The sequence below is a fragment of the Diospyros lotus genome, chromosome 9 (assembly GCF_014633365.1).
Source record: "Diospyros lotus cultivar Yz01 chromosome 9, ASM1463336v1, whole genome shotgun sequence".
NCBI classification, from domain to species: Eukaryota; Viridiplantae; Streptophyta; class Magnoliopsida; order Ericales; family Ebenaceae; genus Diospyros; species Diospyros lotus.
This window is the reverse complement of record NC_068346.1, coordinates 5071820-5090161: the sequence shown is the minus strand read 5'-3', so window position 1 is coordinate 5090161 and position 18342 is coordinate 5071820. Positions and strand designations below refer to the sequence as shown.

General features: G+C 33.4%; 1 protein-coding gene across 1 annotated transcript in view; it reads left to right on the top strand.

The window, feature by feature from the left end:
• LOC127810592 (lignin-forming anionic peroxidase-like) overlaps positions 1 to 18342 on the top strand; it is a 39885-nt gene that overhangs the window by 16403 nt on the left and 5140 nt on the right. Inside the window, exons 2-4 of the mRNA XM_052350140.1 lie at positions 14929 to 15156; positions 15273 to 15464; positions 15625 to 15790. Of these exons, the coding sequence (XP_052206100.1) occupies positions 14938 to 15156; positions 15273 to 15464; positions 15625 to 15790 (577 nt within the window). The 5' untranslated portion in view covers positions 14929 to 14937. The remainder of the gene's footprint in view (positions 1 to 14928; positions 15157 to 15272; positions 15465 to 15624; positions 15791 to 18342) is intronic.

Genomic DNA, 18342 nt, shown 5'->3' with positions numbered 1-18342 from the left:
TGGTCAGAAAAGCAAAAAGAAAGCGATCGAAAGCGGCTGGATATTCGCACGCCTGCAACTTGGATTCTAGTCGGCTTGGGTTTCTTCTAGGCCGATCTAGGAGAGGTGGAGACTCTCAAGGCAATGGGTAGAGTAGCCAAGGGCATTTGGATGCTCGGATTCGGCTATAAATAGCCATGGCTTGACCGACAATTTCAAGGAGTCGAAGCTCCAAATTGATCTCATTTTTGAACGAATTGGCATCCCAAAATAGAGGGCTTTTGTTGCCCATTCCCTAAGGATGAAATCTGGAAACTTTGGAGTGTTTTGGTGGCCGTTCGATGGCCGTTCGAGGCTTCTTCAAAGTTGGAGACGGGTGGTTTGGCCAAGCCTTTGGCCGACAAATCGGAGCCCTTCCCGAGCTCATTTCAGGCTGTGGGATAGGCCATTTGGATCGAATTGAGGAGAGGAGCAAAGTGGCATTGAAATCCAGCAACTCCAGTGTGCCAGAGCCGGAAAAGAAGGTTGGAGCGTGAAGCTCACGCGGCTTTCACTCGCAGGCGCGTGGATCATCCTTCCTTAGGCGCGTGAAGGCGTGTCCCTACATAGAAAAATGTGAGAAAAGTTTCTAAATTCTTAGAATTTTGTGATCTTGAAGTGTGTGCAAAAAGTTTTGGATTTGGGCTTCTCGATATCTCAATTTTAGCATCAAAGATCCTCGTTGTGCGTGAAAACGTAACATCTGGGTAAGTCCAGTATTTTTCCCTTGAAGTTCATGGGATATTATGAATTGTTGTCGAATTAAATTTGATAAAAAAAGTCTCGATGGTATTTATTGGCATTTTTAGAAGGAAAAAAGAGAGAAAATGAAGGAAAAGTGAAATAAATGGAATATTGAGGACATTTAGTGATTAAATATCATTTTTATAATTGAAGTGATCGAGATGATGTGATTGGTGCAACTTTTGAGAGTTAGCACGAGAATCGAGGTCATGCACGCATATCGAGGTGGTGCGCATTTTTCAAGGTGCCTTAATCTTTGGGCAAAATGTGAGTTTTCATATCCTAACTATGGTTTTGTGAATGGTATTCTCATAAGAACTTATATTCATGATATGTTTGTTATATATGCATGTTGTCATGAATGCAATATTTATTTTGTCATATTGCATGAAAAGTCGTGATAATTGCATGACATGATGTTATTGTCATATTGATATTTATGCATGGGAATGGGATGTCGCCCCCAGAGTGTAGCCGTTATTCCCCTAGGGCAATGATGGAATAATGTTATGCTTATCCTGTAAAGGTTCGGGATTTGCCTAGGATTTTGTGCTGGGCTAGTGGGCCTGGGAAGTTATATTAAGGGCACATGTTTATCATGTTATGCATCATGCATTTGTATATATATATTTTGGACCCTCACTAGAAGTTTCATCTTCTAATGGGTTATGCTCCTAGAACATTCAACGTTTCAGTTTAGACTTGCAGTTTAGGCAATGAGCAGGTTGAGATGAGATGACACGTGTTGGTGTGGCCGATGGATTCAGCGAGCTGATTCGAATATGTTTTAGCTTATACTTTATTGATGATTAGTCTTGTTAGAATATTTATGGAATCTCTAAGTATTTTATATTTGAGAATATGATGTAATATATGATACGGATTCTTTATGATATAATATAAGGTGAATTTAGGTATTTACCATATCAAGTTTCGATTATCACTTCCATATATTGTGAATGATTTGCTGGGGGTTTTGTTTGGAATTCGGTACTTAAGGTTTAAGTTATGTACCGAGAAAGAAAAAAAAAATAATTTATGTATATTTTGAGCCCCAGCATAATGTCATGCTCTGTAAGAGAAAAATAGGGTGTTATAATATATACCCCAAGGGAACACCTTAAGTGCGTGTAAATCCTCGAACATAGTCCACAAGAAATCATCCACATGTCCGCGTTCATCCTATCCCAACAAAAACATGTCGACCATAGTAATATAAATTAGTTTCAGGACATCATTTGAAACCATGTCCTCTCTTGTACTAATTAGTAATTCAATGTTATTAGAATAGAAGTGCTATGGCATACACCAAGACGGGGTGAATTGGATAATTTAAAAACTTAATTGAACTTAAAAAAAAAAACTTTTTGATACAAATTAAGGTTTTAGTGATTTAAAAACGTAAAGCATATAAAATAATAAATATAAGTTTGCAAAGATAAATAAGTGAACTAAGTGAGGAATAATAAAATGCTTGTAAAGATAAATAATCAAATAGCGCAAGCAAGAGATGAACATAAGGATTTATAGTGGTTCTGCTTAACCCAAGCCTAATCCATTACCTTAGCTCCTCACTAAAGATTTTGTAAACAATCCACTAAAACCTCTTATCACTTCGAATAGGCCCTCTAGCACCAAGCTAGGAAATACAACATCTTGCTTTCAAGCAAGCCCTCTAGCAATACAAGCTAGGAAAAATAAGAAAGATACAAAATAAAGTTTCTAAGAGTATATCCTCTTAGTTACAATGACTCTCAATAAATATGCAAGGCTTGAATCAAATGAAATAAATTTAGTACAAAGCCTTTTGAGAGAAAAGTTGAAGCACAAATGTAAATCGAGAAGTATAAAATAATCCTTAAGCTCACTTTACTTCATTCTCATCCATTAACCTCTTCTTGGTCATCAATGAGTTGTATATATAGGCATCCCAGAAGATTGAAGAGGAAATTAGCCGTTTGTGACCGTTGGGATTTGAAAAAATTAGCTGTTATGCTTTTTGCGAAAGAAACTTAGTCGACAGATGAAAATGGTTACTCGACAGAATCAAGCAAAAATAACAAGCTTAGTCGACAGAGAAAATAGGTTAGTCGACCAAGTTATAAAGACAACAAGGCACTTAGTCAACCAAGACAAAAATAGGTATAACAGTTAGTCGACCAAGGGTACCCATCTGTCGACAGACTCAAAGAGTTAGCCGACCAAGACCAAAACATATATATTGTTAGTCGACCAATAATTATGGTTAGTCGACCAAGCCACAAACAAACACACTGTTAGTTGACGGATCCCATAGCTTTAGTCGACCAAGCAAGAGCAAATTCAATCCAATACATTACAACATATTTACATTTACTTAATTTATATTTTACCTTCCAAGTAAATGTCTTCATTTTCCTTAATTTATATTTTATCTTCCATTTACTTTAATACATAAATGTAAATAACAAAGTACCCCCCATTTGGATTCAATAAAAATATCTAAAAAATCAAAATCCATAAGAATAAGAAAGTAGAATTTGAGTTTTAGTATAAACTTAGGATTTTGCGATTTTACCACCTCCAAGATATACACTTTCTATTTCTTGAAAAATTTATTAAAAATCGTTTTAACAACAATGAATACTATATATCAAAATACTAGGAGATAGTTTTCTAAAAAGAAAACATTTTCTTATAGGTTTCCTTATAAGGTGCTGACCTTCCAGATTTAGAAAAAATATGACTTTGAAATCTCGATACTTGAAATTCATTTGGTTTTCATTCTCTCAAGGTAATACTTGATATTGAAATTGATTTATGTTGAAAATCACAACTTTGACTTATGACTTAAGAATTAAACAAAATATATTTTTCATCATCAAAACTAATATACAAAAAGTACAACAACAAATGTCGTCTCTAGTCACCCATTTTTTATGTTGTAGAAATAGTCGCGCACGTAAATTCTCTGGCTCAACAAGTTTCGGTTCAAGGCTTTCTCTATCAATAGCCCCAAATCAAAGTCCACTATTAAGTATGAACTCTTGCCCCTCGTACCTGTATGGCGTGCCGCCAATTTCAAATCACATCTCATCATGGCGGGCACCCAAAAATGTCACATCCCTAAGTAGAACAAGATATATTAATTGTGGTGTAGTCAAATGGAGGGACATAGGTATTTTCAAGAAATGTCCTAATAGGCGCTGCAAGAATCTATCCATTAACTTATATCGGTTTAGAGCATGACGCATTGCCTCAAGGTGTTTGATCTCACAGTGAATAGTAACTCGTATTCCCAGCGGTAATACCCAGTGAATATGAACATAAGTAAATTTCCTAATTTATTGTTTAGCTATCTATACAAAAAAGAAAAAAAATAATACAAAAACAGTAATTGTCTTAGTCGGTGACCATGGAAAGAACAAACACAAACACAAGCAAACGAAGCTTGATAGACGAAGCCAGATCGTCGAGGCCCGATCGGGCTTCGTTTGCAACCAAGCACTACAAAAATTTCAAGTTTTAGCGACGAAAATATTCCGTCGCTAAATTCAAAAATCCCTCACTAAATCAATTTAGTGACGGATTAGCGACGAATTTTTCCGTTGCTGAAGTCACCATCGCTAAATTTTTTTTACGACAGATCTATCGCCAATTTAGCAACAGATTAGTGACGAAAAATTTTCGCCTCTAAATGTATTTTTTTTAAATTTAGCAACAAAAACTTCCGTCATTATTTTTTTAAAAAAAATTATAAAAAATTATTTTAGCGACGGAATATTTTGTCTCTATTTTTTTAATAAAAATTTATGTCGCTAAAATATATTAAAAAATTAAAAATTAAAAAATTATTTAGTGACGAAAATAATCCATCACTAAAACATATTAAAAAATAAAATAATAAATAATAAATTAAAAATAATTAAAAAATAAAAAGATATTTTTGCTACGTTAGAAAAAGAACACTACAATCCTAACAAACATAAAATTAATAAAAAAATAATTAATTAAAACTTAAATATTTAAATTTTAAATATAACCCAAAAAACGAATAAAATTACAATTCTAACAAACATTTCTAATAATTTATGGAAAATAAACAAAACATATAAACAAAAACAACAAAGCAAAAACAGAAAAGAAAGAACATAAAATTTATATGAGCAGCAAACAACACAATAAACAAATTTCTAATAAAATAATGCAATAAAAAAAAGAAGAAAGGAACATAAAAAAGAAAGAAATGAACATAAAAAAGAAAGAAATGAACATTTCTAATAATTCACTGGAAAGGCCAAGATTGCAAGCAAAGCATATAAACAAACAAAACAATACAAAAAAAGAAAGAAAGGAACATAAAAAGAATTAAATACAAAAAAATTAACTAATATTGAAAATACTACAAATTTACTAAATTTAACATATATGAGCAGCAAACAAATTTTAAAAATAAAAAATAAAATAAATATCCAAAAAATAAAAAATAACTGAGAGGTAAGCGAGAGCGAGGGCCAATCGCGAGCAACTGAGAGGTGTGGGCGAGCCACGAGCAATCGAGAGGCGAGGGACGAGGGCAAGAAAGCCAAAGAGGGGTTACTTAGGGATTTGGGGGAGGTTTGGGGACTTAGGGATTTTTTTGGGGGAGGGGGGAAGGGGGGAGGGAGATTTGGTCAGGAAAGAGGCGAGAGATTCTCATCTCTTGAATTTATTTATTTTTTTAAATATTTAATAATTAAATAGAAAATAATATAATTTATTAAAATAATATTAATAATTATTTAATTGATAAAAATAATGTAATTTAAATAAAATCTTATTGTAATCATAAAAAATGTGATAATTTAAATTATTGTATTTCAAATTAATATTTATTTACAAGTATAATTATATTATAAATCTAATAATTATAATAAATTAGTTTGATATATTGAATTATTTATTAATAGTTAGTTATCTCAAATAATTAATTTTTTTTATAAATAAAAATTATATTAAACGAAACCTACAGAACATCCACAAATTACTAAGGTAAATCTTGAATTTCACAAAAAAAAATTTAAAAAATAAAAAATTCAAAACTTCCACCGCACTTAAGGTAAATCTCTCTCGAGAGATCTGAATTAGAATTTTTAAACTTATATGAAAATATATTTACTTTTTGATTGATCAACATTAGCGTTTTATACATAACACTTAAATTTTAAAAATAAAAATTAACCCCTTATGGTTTCTTTATAGTATATTAGGAGGAAAAACCATTCCATATCTTCGTTCGAAAACCATTTCGGACTTATCTCGATACTCTCTTATTCTGCTCATTTTAACAAACACTACCTAAATATATTCAATAAATATTTATTTATATATTTTTTTAGTTTTTAATAAGAATAACACATGTCACTTCTCTAGTTGTTTATTGTGAATGACTTAATTATATATTTAATTATGTTAATATGTCTATATATTAGATAATGACATATGATACTATTATCAAGTATAAGACATAATGTCATCCATATATTATGATTTTTAAACTTTTTAGCTTATTAAAAAATTTTCCTATTTATAGAGAGGAAGATTTTGATAAGATAGCTTCTAAACTATTTTCTATATAATGTAATCCCTCGATATTGTTTTATTTTTATGATTTTTAAAATTTAAAATAATAAAAATTTTAATAATATTATAATTTTTAAACTTCTTATTTATTTTTCAAATGTACTGTTTGTTTATATTTTGTACACATTTAATCAATATTACAAATAATTAATTATTATACATTTAATATTTTTTTATTTTATACACATGAAATATATTAATTGATATATTTTGAATTTAACAATATTATGATTTTTAAACTTAATATATTTATTTAAATTTTATAAATTAACTTTTTTTTATTCATCTCCTGTTTAAATGTATATTTAATTTTTTAAATATACATTAATATATTTAATTTTTGATAAAATTTAAATATTTATATATTTAAATATTCATCCCAAATTTAAATATTAATAAATTAATTAAATAAAAATAAAAATTAAAAAATTAATGTTAGCGACAGAGTTGGATAATCCGTCGTTAACTTTAATTTTTAATTTTTTTTATTTTTTATTATTTAAATTAATATTAAATTTTAATTTTTTATTTTTAAAGTTACCAATGGAAACAACTTTTTGTCGCTAAAATTAGAATACTTTCTTTGCTAAATTTTAATAATAAAAAATTTAAAATTAAAATTTTATTTTTTAGTAACAGAAATAACTTTTTGTCGTTAAAATTAGCAACAGAATATTAAATCCATCGTTAAAATTAATTTTTTTTTATTTTTTTATTAAAATTAAATTTTTTATTTTAAAATTTAGCAAAGGAATTTATGTTCCGTCAGTAAAATTAGCGACAAAAAATAAATTTCGTCGCTATATAAAAATTTAATTTTTAATTTTTTTATTATTAAAATTTAATGACAAAAATAATATTTTGTCTCTAAAATTTTTTTTAATTTTTTAGAGACAAAATTTTTTTTGTCACTAAATTCCATTGCTAATCCTCACAAAAAAAAAAAAAAAATTCGCAATCCATTGCAATTTTGTCACAAAATAGCGAAGAAAATTTCTGTCGCTAAATCTCGAATTTCTTATAGTGAAGCTCGATTTGGCTTCGTTGTAGACAAAGCCCGATAGGGCTTCGTCTATAGCAGCGACGGTCGGGGGCTTCTTAAGGAAGCCCCCAACAAAGCTCGATGGTTGGGCTTCATTAGTGACGAAACCCAACAACCGAGCATCACCGTCGCCGACGAAAACTTCGTCGTCGATGACCATTTCCACTTGATTTTTCCTCACTGAAATCACACAAAAAAATCTAACCTCGTCTAGTGTCAGTTGTAATACCCAAGAGATCAGAGAAAGTTAGTATATATCGAGGATAAGTAAGGAAGAAAACAACACCAGTTGGATACCTTTTGGGCTGAATGTAGGCAAAGAACTCCGGGGTTAAGCGTGTTTGACCTAGGGAAGTTCAAGGATGGGTGACCCTCTGGGAAGTTCGCGTAGACCTATCAGGGTAAGTTGTTCCAGTCCTTCTTATCGCTCGATGCGAGATGTTACAGGTGATATTAGAGTTAACCCTCGAGCCTTTAAGCACAGTGGTGGGGCAAACCTTAGCAAAAATGCCGAGTCCCTAGAGGGGGTGTGTAGGCACCTTAGGCGAATCCCACATCGGCCATGCAAATGGGGGGAGATCTGTGACTAGTTGTAAGATTGCATGACGAGGACATCATGTGCTCAATGGGGGAGAATGTAATACTCAAGAGTTTAGAGAATGGTAATATATATTAAGAATAAGGAAGGAAACAACACTAACAGAATAGTTTTTGGGCTGAATGTAGGCAAAAGAGTTCTGAGGTTAAGCATGCTTGAGCAGAGGAAGTTTAAGGATGGATTGTAACAACCCACTTCTTCAAGGCGTGTTATGCCTTAGGAAATTTAGTCTTTTTTTTTTTATCATTACATTATCTCGAAATTCCCTAAGACCTTATCTAGTGCGAGATATCTACACTAGAAAATAAATACAAAGCGGAAGCTAAACCGAACCTGCTCATGGCATTACATAAATAACCGAAGATAGTGTTTATTACAAAATTATTACATAATCTTTTGAAAATAAATGCATGTACATAATTCTTGAACTATTCATATTACAACATAGCCTGGCACATTTCCTTGTTTCCTAACGTCTCGCGTCACTACACATCTCCAACCTCTGTATCATCACTGCAAATCCCGACTGGAACGTTGAATGTTCCAGGGGCAAAACCCAAGTTAGATGATGAATCATCTAAGTAAGGGTACATCGTGCTATGTCATGTGTGTATGCAATGTCTTTCATCGTAGGTGTTAACTGCACCCCTCATGCTGCCTACTATTTTAGCGACCACCTCTTTCGAAGCCGGGGTGTATGGGTGCACCCTTGGTAAGGCAGCGGTGCCAGTTCGTACTCCCTACGGCCTCATATGCGTGTGATCAATGACATCAACGTGTATTTATGCATTTCATAGTCATGTCATGGATGCATTCTACGTGATGGATACATATCAAGGCATGTTAATATGAGGAAAACATTTTCGAGGAAGTACCACTTACCTTTTAGAACTTATCGGGCTACCTCGATATCCGTGTATTGCCTCGATTTGCGTGCTAACCTCAAAATTTGCGCGAGTCTCTTCAAATTCAGCCTTAAAGTATCCTAATCACCATAATTATTTAAATAAACATTAAAACTTATTTTTTCATAATTTCTAGCATTTTCTATAATTTTCTCTCTATTTCTTCCTATTTTTCCTCAATAAATTCAGATTAAATATTTCTAAAATATTTTCTCAAATATTTCACTACGATAATTCATAAAATAATATTTTGGAATTTCTAAAATTTTCTAGAGAATTTTACTCACCTTGACTTAGCATCTTCGGTTTCCTCGGTATGCGTGCCATATTCCTGAAAAGCGTGCCCGAACTATTTTCCTGCTCAAAATCTTTGGAATATTAGGAAATATTCAAATCCAATTTTTCTAGAATTTTCTAGAATTTTTTTATTTTTTTTTATTTTCCCTATTTTCTTCCTTTCTTTTCTTTTCTTCTTTCTTTTTTTTTTTCTTTTATTTCTTCTCTTCTTCTCCACCATCTTCTTCCTCCTCCCGCCCCTGCCATGCGCGCCTGCAACTCTTCTTTTCTTCTTCCTTTTTTTCTTTCTTTCTTTTTTTCTTCTTTCTCTTCCTCTTCTTCTTTCTTCCCTTCTTCTTCTTCTTCTTGCACCGCGCCTCTGCCTTTTCTTCCCCGGTGACCCACGAACCAATTCCTTCAGCCGTCGCACCGCCTGCTGCCACGGCCCTTACTGGCTGCTGCCGCCGCCCTCAGCCGCGACGGACCATCACCGAGCCGCGCATCACGCTCGCGGCCGCCATTGGCGGCCTCCCCTGCCTCGTGCCCAGTCACGAACTCACGGCCATGGCTGCCATGGCCGTGGGTTTGCCTCTTCTAGCCGCCTCTCAAGCCTTTCCTGCTCCTGCTAGCCACCGCGAACTTGATGGGTCGCCCTCTGCCCGCTGAAAGCTGGCCACGGCCACAACCGGCCGTGACTGGCTTCTTCATCACCGCAGCAGCTTGCGGCCATGGCTGCCGCTTGCTGCTGCAGCCTGCTTCGGCCTTCTTCGCGACTATCTTTGGCCACCAGCAGCTCCCTCTCGATCTCCCTCGCTTGCCCAGACCAAGCTCTCTCTCTCTCTCTCTCTCCCTCTCGCATTTCTCGGCCACTTCTCTCTGCCGCCTTGCTCCCATTTCTTCTCCAATTGCATCTCTTTTTATAGGCGCTCGACTGCTCCCTCACCTTATTGGCCTTACCCTGTTGCGTGCGAAACTTCCCTACCTTTGGCGTGAGAATCAGTCCATTGCAGAGAAACATGGCTTCGGTTGCAGAGGCGTGCCATTTGCGTGCACCGACACGCAACTTATATATATATATAACTATGAATTACATTATTAATCAAGAGAAATTACGCACTTAAATTTCAATTTTCACTTTAATTCTACTTAATTAATTCCCTTATTACAACTATGCCCTTAAACATTAAATCAATTTACATTCTAATACCAAAAATCCACAGGTAATAACTTAAATTTTACTTGATATAGATGATTTTGCCATTGCATCCTCTCGGGACCTTTGTTTCATCTCGAAACCACTGAAGGGTTGCTCATTACGCAAAACCGGAGCCCCCCTAGGGTTCCGTTGATTTTTCGAGAGTCTCCTACGACGATTCGATTTTACAACTTAAATGGCAGCTGTATTTTATCTGTACCGAAAATCGTTCCAAATTTGATTTCTTTCAATACCATAAATCCTATTTCGATACGCTCGTCGAGGCCATATAATTTTCCTTCGATAATTTCACTCCGAGGCATTCCCTGCAGTCGATTCGGTACTTATAACTGCTATCAACTCAATTTTTTGGTATTCTAAACTTATTTAAAATTACGTGGCAACTTTATCTAAACATGGGGTATTACATGGATGACCTCCTGGGAAGTTTGTGTAGGCCCATCAGAATAAGTTGTTCCGATCTTTCATATCGCTCGATGCGGGATGTTACATTAGTGGTGGTAATGGTGACAATCACGGCGGCGACGACAGTGTTGCGATTATACAGTAGCCGTCGCTGACGATAGTGAGAGAGATGGCGATGGGTGAGTTTGTGAATGGTAATGAGGTTGGGTGATGGTATTTTAGTAGTTGCATAATGTTGTAGATTTAGTGTGTGATGATATTTTGGTATTTAACTATTTTTATTTATTTTTTATTTTTTAAATAAAATGATGGTCAAATCTAATAAAGTGGGTATATCATGTAATTAGGTTATTTGAAAAATTAAAATTGTTTTTTTTTAAAAAGGTTTAAAAATGAATTTTGTATTTGATAGGTGATTAGTTTTTGCAATTTCCACTATATATATTTATATAAGTTCTTCTCGATCTTTCAAAGGTCAAAAATAATTAAGTGGAGCCCAAGTTATTAAAAATCTGATAAGTCCCTCTTGATCTTTCAAAATAAATTCCTCCTGATCTTTCAAAGGCAAAAAAATAATTAAGTGGAGCCCAAGTTATTAAAAATCTGATAAGTTCCTCTTGATCTTTCAACATTATGTGTGTGTATATATATATATATATATATATAAATTCCTCCTGATCTTTCAAAGGCAAAAAAATAATTAAGTGGAGCCCAAGTTATTAAAAATCCAAAACAAGTGAGAGACATTATGTTTTAATTTATACCTCAGTAACACAAGTCACCAATCTTTTATATATATATATATATATATATATTAAGAACTCGTTTGGATGAACTATAATTATTGAACTCTTCTACTATTAATATAGTTTTTTGAATGAACTATATACCTTAAATGCTCAGTTTAGGTCGAAACACCCTTTCTCTACATGCATCCATTACCCTTTTATATATGTTTCTAGACACACTACTATATATATCTTTACCTATCTATACATCTCTTTGTACCCACACATTTCTCTCTAATAAGTTTATGTTTGTATTTATTAAGTTTTGATTTTTTTTTATATTCTTTTTAAAAGTTTTTTTGACATTTTAAGGAGACAATAGACATACTACAAGTTCCTTAATATATGTCTAGTTGTCGAAATTTAATAAAACTTTAAAATTTTTAATTAAAATAGTATTTGTTAATTAAGATATAGATTAAAAAAAATAAGATATAGAAAATATTTAAGACAAAAGTATTTTTCATTATATTTATTAAATTTATCTAGCAACCATTGAAAAAGAAAACACGTAACTTTTTATCTAAGTTTTTTCAAATAAATTTATCTCTCTCTTCTCTAGATAAATTTATCTTGATCATTATAGATAAGAAAATGATGACATGTGTATCTGTTTGTAACAAATAATTCGAAAATGTTGAAATATTTTTTAATTTTATCTTAATTATTTCATATCTTAATTCAAAAGATATGTCAATCTTATCTTAATACAACTTTATATTACTCATTTTAACAAATGCTATTAATTTACTTCACTTATTAATATCTCCCAAAAAGTAATCCTTTATCTTGTTTAGGCAAGAAGTATGTGAGTTAAAGGCATAGATTCAGATAACATTTCCATAAATCCAAGACAATCAGCATGCATGTATCTTCCAAATCATCACCATCACCATCACCATCTAAATCCGCGTTATGTTCATAATTTAAAAAGTGGGACAGTGTCTTGGTTGGTTGACCCGAACCCATTTCTTAGACACTTAATATTAATATATTTTATATGATATTTAATATTAATATATTCGTATTTATAGGGATAACAATTTAATTACCCCTAAATATGAGGTCTTGAAGACTTTGAACTTTATAGCGACAAGAATGAATATAATACACATACAAGTAGTTATGTTGATGTCATGAATAATAAATTGCTAAGGGCTTAGAACACTTGACTGTTTCTCTAGGCTTCATTTATATATATTTTTCTTTTTGTACCTAAAAACCCTTTATAAGGACAGTTTATTAGGTCATCTGCCCATTTACAGAAACCTTTGCTAAAAATCTTCTTGTTGACGTTATACCAATGTTCCTACTTAAAATCTGTATTACCAAGCATGTTTACAAGTTTTCAAAATAGAAAATTGATAAGTACAAAGTTTCAAAAATAGAGCTTCATCACATGGATAGGAGTTGAGGTTTTGGGAATAGTTTCTCTAGCAAGGGTTGAGGTTAGATGGACCTAATAGTTCTATATACATGTATAAATTATTTTAAATTTTATGTTAGTGATACATCAAGAGGATAATAAAATAGCTCATTGACGACTTAAAATTATAAGGTAAAAAAATATGTATTTATCAATCACTTACAACTTCTAATTGTGTTAAAGATATGTTATTAATTAGTAGCGTTGTATTTAAGAAAGTGGGCCCAAGATAGGTCTAAGAAGAAAAAGTCTACAAAAGGAAGCTCTGTGTTTAAGAAAGTGGGCCCAAGATAGGTCTAAGAAGAAGAAGAATAAAAAATGAAGTCCTAGAGGCCTTCTGGATAAAATTGTTCACTAGAAACTCTCCTGAAGACCTTTACTGGGTACTCCGAGAGTCCTTCTCGGAGGCCTCTCCGACTAGGTCTAAGAATGTATTAAACTCATCTCTAATATTTTTACTTGAAAATTCAAAAGATACGAAAGACATACATATTTTTTCACCTATCAACTTCAATCTCTATAAATAAGAGATGATTTATTTCATCGAAACTCCACTCAAACTAAACTTTCTTATTTTCTTAAATTCTTCTATGAAAACCAATTTAAATATCGGAGAGACTGCAAGGGAGACATCCTACACCCCTAATGACTTCCAGACTCGAGATAGACATTCACCGGCGGCTAAAAATTTATTATTATATTTAGTTAACAATGATTAGATTGAGATATATGTTTGTAGAAAAAGAGAAAAAAAATTTCTTAATTTCATAGAAAAAACTGTCCAAATAATTATATCTCATCATTAATGTGTGATTGATTACGTGAATGTTACCTCTTCAATCTATTTCATTGCATTAAATTTCTTAATTTCATAGACAATTTTGATTTTTCTTCTAATAAATTAATAAAAGAGACACAGAGAGTGAGGATAGAAAAGATAGAGAGACGTAGCGGATGTGTCAAAAAGGTTTGACTTCTACCAGTAATGACGAACTCAAGCATATATATATATATATATGTGTGTGTGTGTGTGTGAATTTTTTAACAGGAATTACTTTGAATAGAACACGTGGAACGCAAAATTTGACACCCTTTTGCCATTCTCATCATTTTCCTTTTAAGGTATATGAGTCCATAATGTAGCGTTACGTGTTTGTCTGATTAATTAGAAGCTAATAAGTATTGATCCCTATGTAATACACATATTATATTTCTATTGTTTGGCCCAAGTGTTGTTATATATAATACACATATTATATTTCTATTATTTATGCATAAGTATTGATCCCTATGTAATACACATAATGTAGCGTTACTTGACATTATGTCCATAAGGTATTTTTCCACTCTTGTTGTATTGTTTGGCCATAACTATATATAATACACATATTATATTTCTATTGTATTGTTTGGCCCAAGTGTTGCTACCTCTTATCTTCTGTGTTGGTTGGTCTTCAGGCATTTAGAGGCCTCTTTTCCTGTTAAGCTAACTCTCGTTGTTTGATTTAGGCTTTGAGGTTTTTATATTAGAAAAAAAATTAATTTATAGTAATGTCAAGTACTAATTAGGATTATTAGACAGATTCTACTACCCATTTATTTACCAAAAGCATGCCAAACAAGCAGCCGAAAACGAAGAGGTCAGATTACGCGTTGCAGCAACACTGGTGCTGGTGTGGTGGCTTTAGCCTTTAGATTAGACTTTTGGCCAATCAAGCCTCTGCATTGCCCTATAAATACATGCCTTCCCTTAATTGCTTTCTCAATCACCTTGCTTCCTAGCTAGCTAGCTACCAGTACTCTTCTTTTAATTTGCTTTTGAGCTTTGGGGCTGCTGTGCTGTCCATTGGTTAACGAATTGGGATAAACAAGCAAAACATATTACATTAACTAGCTAGCTAGCTAGTTTCGATCAGTCATGAGTTCAGCACTGCTAAGTTCTATTGTTTCCGCCCTGCTGCTCTTGTTCTTCCTCTTCAACACACCTTCTAATGCACAGTTATCTTCCACCTTCTACGATCAAACCTGTCCAAAAGCACTCTCCACCATCAGAACCTCTATCAGAAAAGCAATTTCAAGCGAGCGTCGCATGGCAGCTTCGCTCATTCGCCTTCATTTCCACGATTGCTTCGTTCAGGTATATAATTAATTACTAAAACATCCGCCGTAAGAAGGCTTGTACAATATTATTGTTGGTGTTATCGAACTTATGTGATAATTAACCAAGAATGCTCATGAATATTATTTATGCAGGGCTGTGATGCATCAATCTTGCTGGATGAAGCTGCTACTTCCACGAGCGAGAGGAGTGCCGGCCCCAATAATAATTCTGTCAGGGGTTACGAAGTCATAGATACAGCAAAGGCCAAGGTGGAGAAAATATGCCCTGGCGTCGTTTCTTGCGCTGACGTACTTGCAGTCGCAGCCCGCGATGCCTCAGCTGCTGTAAGTAAACGCCATCTATCCATCTGCATCTCAAATATCGTCAACATGTAAATACGTAACTTATAGAAGAAGCGAATTAATGGAGTTTCATGGCTTCCTTTGGAGATAGAATTAGTAGGAAGCCAACTGGTTAATTTTATGTTAATGAATGAACCTTCAGGTTGGAGGGCCATCATGGACAGTGAAGCTAGGAAGAAGAGATTCCACCACTGCAAGCCGAGCTCTAGCGGAGAGTGATCTTCCGAGTTTTAATAGCAGCCTCGTCCAACTTACCTCCAACTTTGCTGCCAAGGGTCTCAGCGCAAGGGACATGGTGACCTTGTCAGGTTAGTTCGTTTATTACCATTAGAAAACAACGTCACACCTCCATAAATATTCCCATGATCCAACAAACCTTCAATTTCCTTCGTTTTGGTTTGGCTTATTAACGTAGATATTTTATACTACGATCTAAATACTTGAGATTTTTATGAAACTCGTGTGCTTAGGTAGTAGGATATGTTGAAAGAATCACAAGAATTCAAAAATAAAAATATAATTTCAGATAAGTTTGGAAAAAGATGTGATTTCTTAAAAATATTGAGAAACTATTTAGGGGTTGATAAAAGACGCAAGAAAACCTCTTCTTAAGGACATTTGGGATCAAAATAAGGAACTACATAAATAGCCAAAGTTCTAAAAGACCCAGGGATCAAAGTGCAAATATACAAAACTTCGAGATAAAGTGTAATTTTTAAAAACCCAAAACGAATTCATCGAACAAACTAGCCAAAATTACCATTGGAGGTAATCATGGAGCCCCATAAATGACACCTTAGGTAGGATGGCATGTGGTGCAAAGTGGTTGGCCGGAGCCTTCTATAAATAAGGCTTTAGGTGTAACATCCCGAATTTTCAAAAGGGGTTTAAGAGTAATTTTAACTTAGGGTCATGGGTGAAATTATCAAAAGATTAGGGATTTAAGTATAATTTTTTATAATTATCAGTATCGAATCTACTGCAGGGAATGTTCCGAAGCGTAGTTGTCTAAGAAAATTGATATGGTACTAATGAGCATCTCGAAATAGGATTTATGGTATTGAAAAAAGTAGGAATTAAGACAATTTTCGGTACAGTTTTGATTCAGGCTGAAAAATTGAATCATCGTATGGGACTCTTGAGAAGTCAACGAAATCCTGAGATGGGTTTTGTGAAACGATTAACCCTGAAATGGTTTTGGGACGAAACAAATGTTCGGTAAGACACAAGGACGAAATCGTCCTTATTAAATAAGGTTTGAATTATTAATTTTGGATTTTCAGTATCGTAATGCAAATTAATTCAATATTTAAGAATGTGATTGCAATTAGAAAATTATCCCAATGAATTTAGGATGAAATTTGAGATTTAAATGTATAATTTTATCATTATTATGTAATATATATTTATATATATGTGTGTGTGTGTGTGCGCGCGCGAGCACGCGTGGATGACTGCCATATCTCTGCAACTTCATAGCCATGCTTGGCCGAGATTTATGCAAGATTTGGAAGGTTAGTGTCAACGAGATTTGAGGAGAGAAATCTAGGAGGTAAGGTGTAACACCCCACTTTCTCAAGTATGTTATAACTTAAGAAATTTTGGACATTTTTTTTTCTTAAAAACAATCTCAACATTATATTAATTCTCAAAATTTCCCATTTACCTACCTAGCATGAGAACTATCATACATCATAAATGTCAGGTTAGGTATTCACCAATAGCGAAAGCATGAATCGAACTTAAGCATACATCGAACCATATTAATAATATATAATCGCTTCGAACATATCCCAAAATCAAAGACTATTTATCAACAGAACATAAGTTTTTCAACATGACTTTGAAACATAACATAACCAAATCTTCATGAATAATCAGAACATCGGATCTACACATAAAATCCATCAGCCACGTCATCACATGCCTAGAACCCTAACTCTACCATTAACTATAAATAAGGTTATACGTCACCATTCCTCAAAACGTTCAGAATTCTATGTAGCAGAACTTAAATACATGGGCTACATAACATTCAATCATTACATCTTGCACTTTGCTAAGTGTCATATCATACCTCATTCATCCTAATTTATGCTATAATCTCCACCTGGAACGTTTGAATATTTTAGAGGCAAAACCAAAGTTAGATGATGAATCATCTAAGTAAGGGTACATCATTCATATCTCATGCGTGTATGCAATGCAACATAATATCATTCTTTTCGTTTGAATCGACCGCACTCAACTGCTACTCTCTATTTTAACAGCTTCCTTACCAGGCCGAAGTGTATGAGTACACCCTTGGCAGAGTAGCAGCGCCAGTCCCTAATCTTAAACTCGTATGCATGGCATGATCAATAATATCATCGTGAACTTATGCATAATTCATCATCAATATATGTAAATGCACTTTACATGATGCATAACATAACATAGCATGTCAATATGATATAATCATTTGCATAAAACTGATTTTGGATTAAACCACTTACCTTTTGCACTAAATTCAGAACACCTCGAAAAATAGGCATTGCCTCAATTTGCATACCTGACCTCAATTTTCGTGCCAAACCTCAAAAGTCGCACAAATCACCTAACCTCGAGCACAACAATTCTATAAATCATATTTAATTACAGAAAATATCAATACCTCAATTTCTTCATCATCTACAAGATAATAGCTTCAAATCGCTCGATCGGAGCTATTTTTGGACTCCTCAAATTGCTTTTCCAATGAAACCCAATTTTCGGACAAAGCTTCATGTCTCCCCAACTTTCAATGAAAATTGCTCAAATTCTCTAGAAATGATCCTTTGGACATGGGGAATAAAAGCCCCTTATCCGCTACCCTCAATTT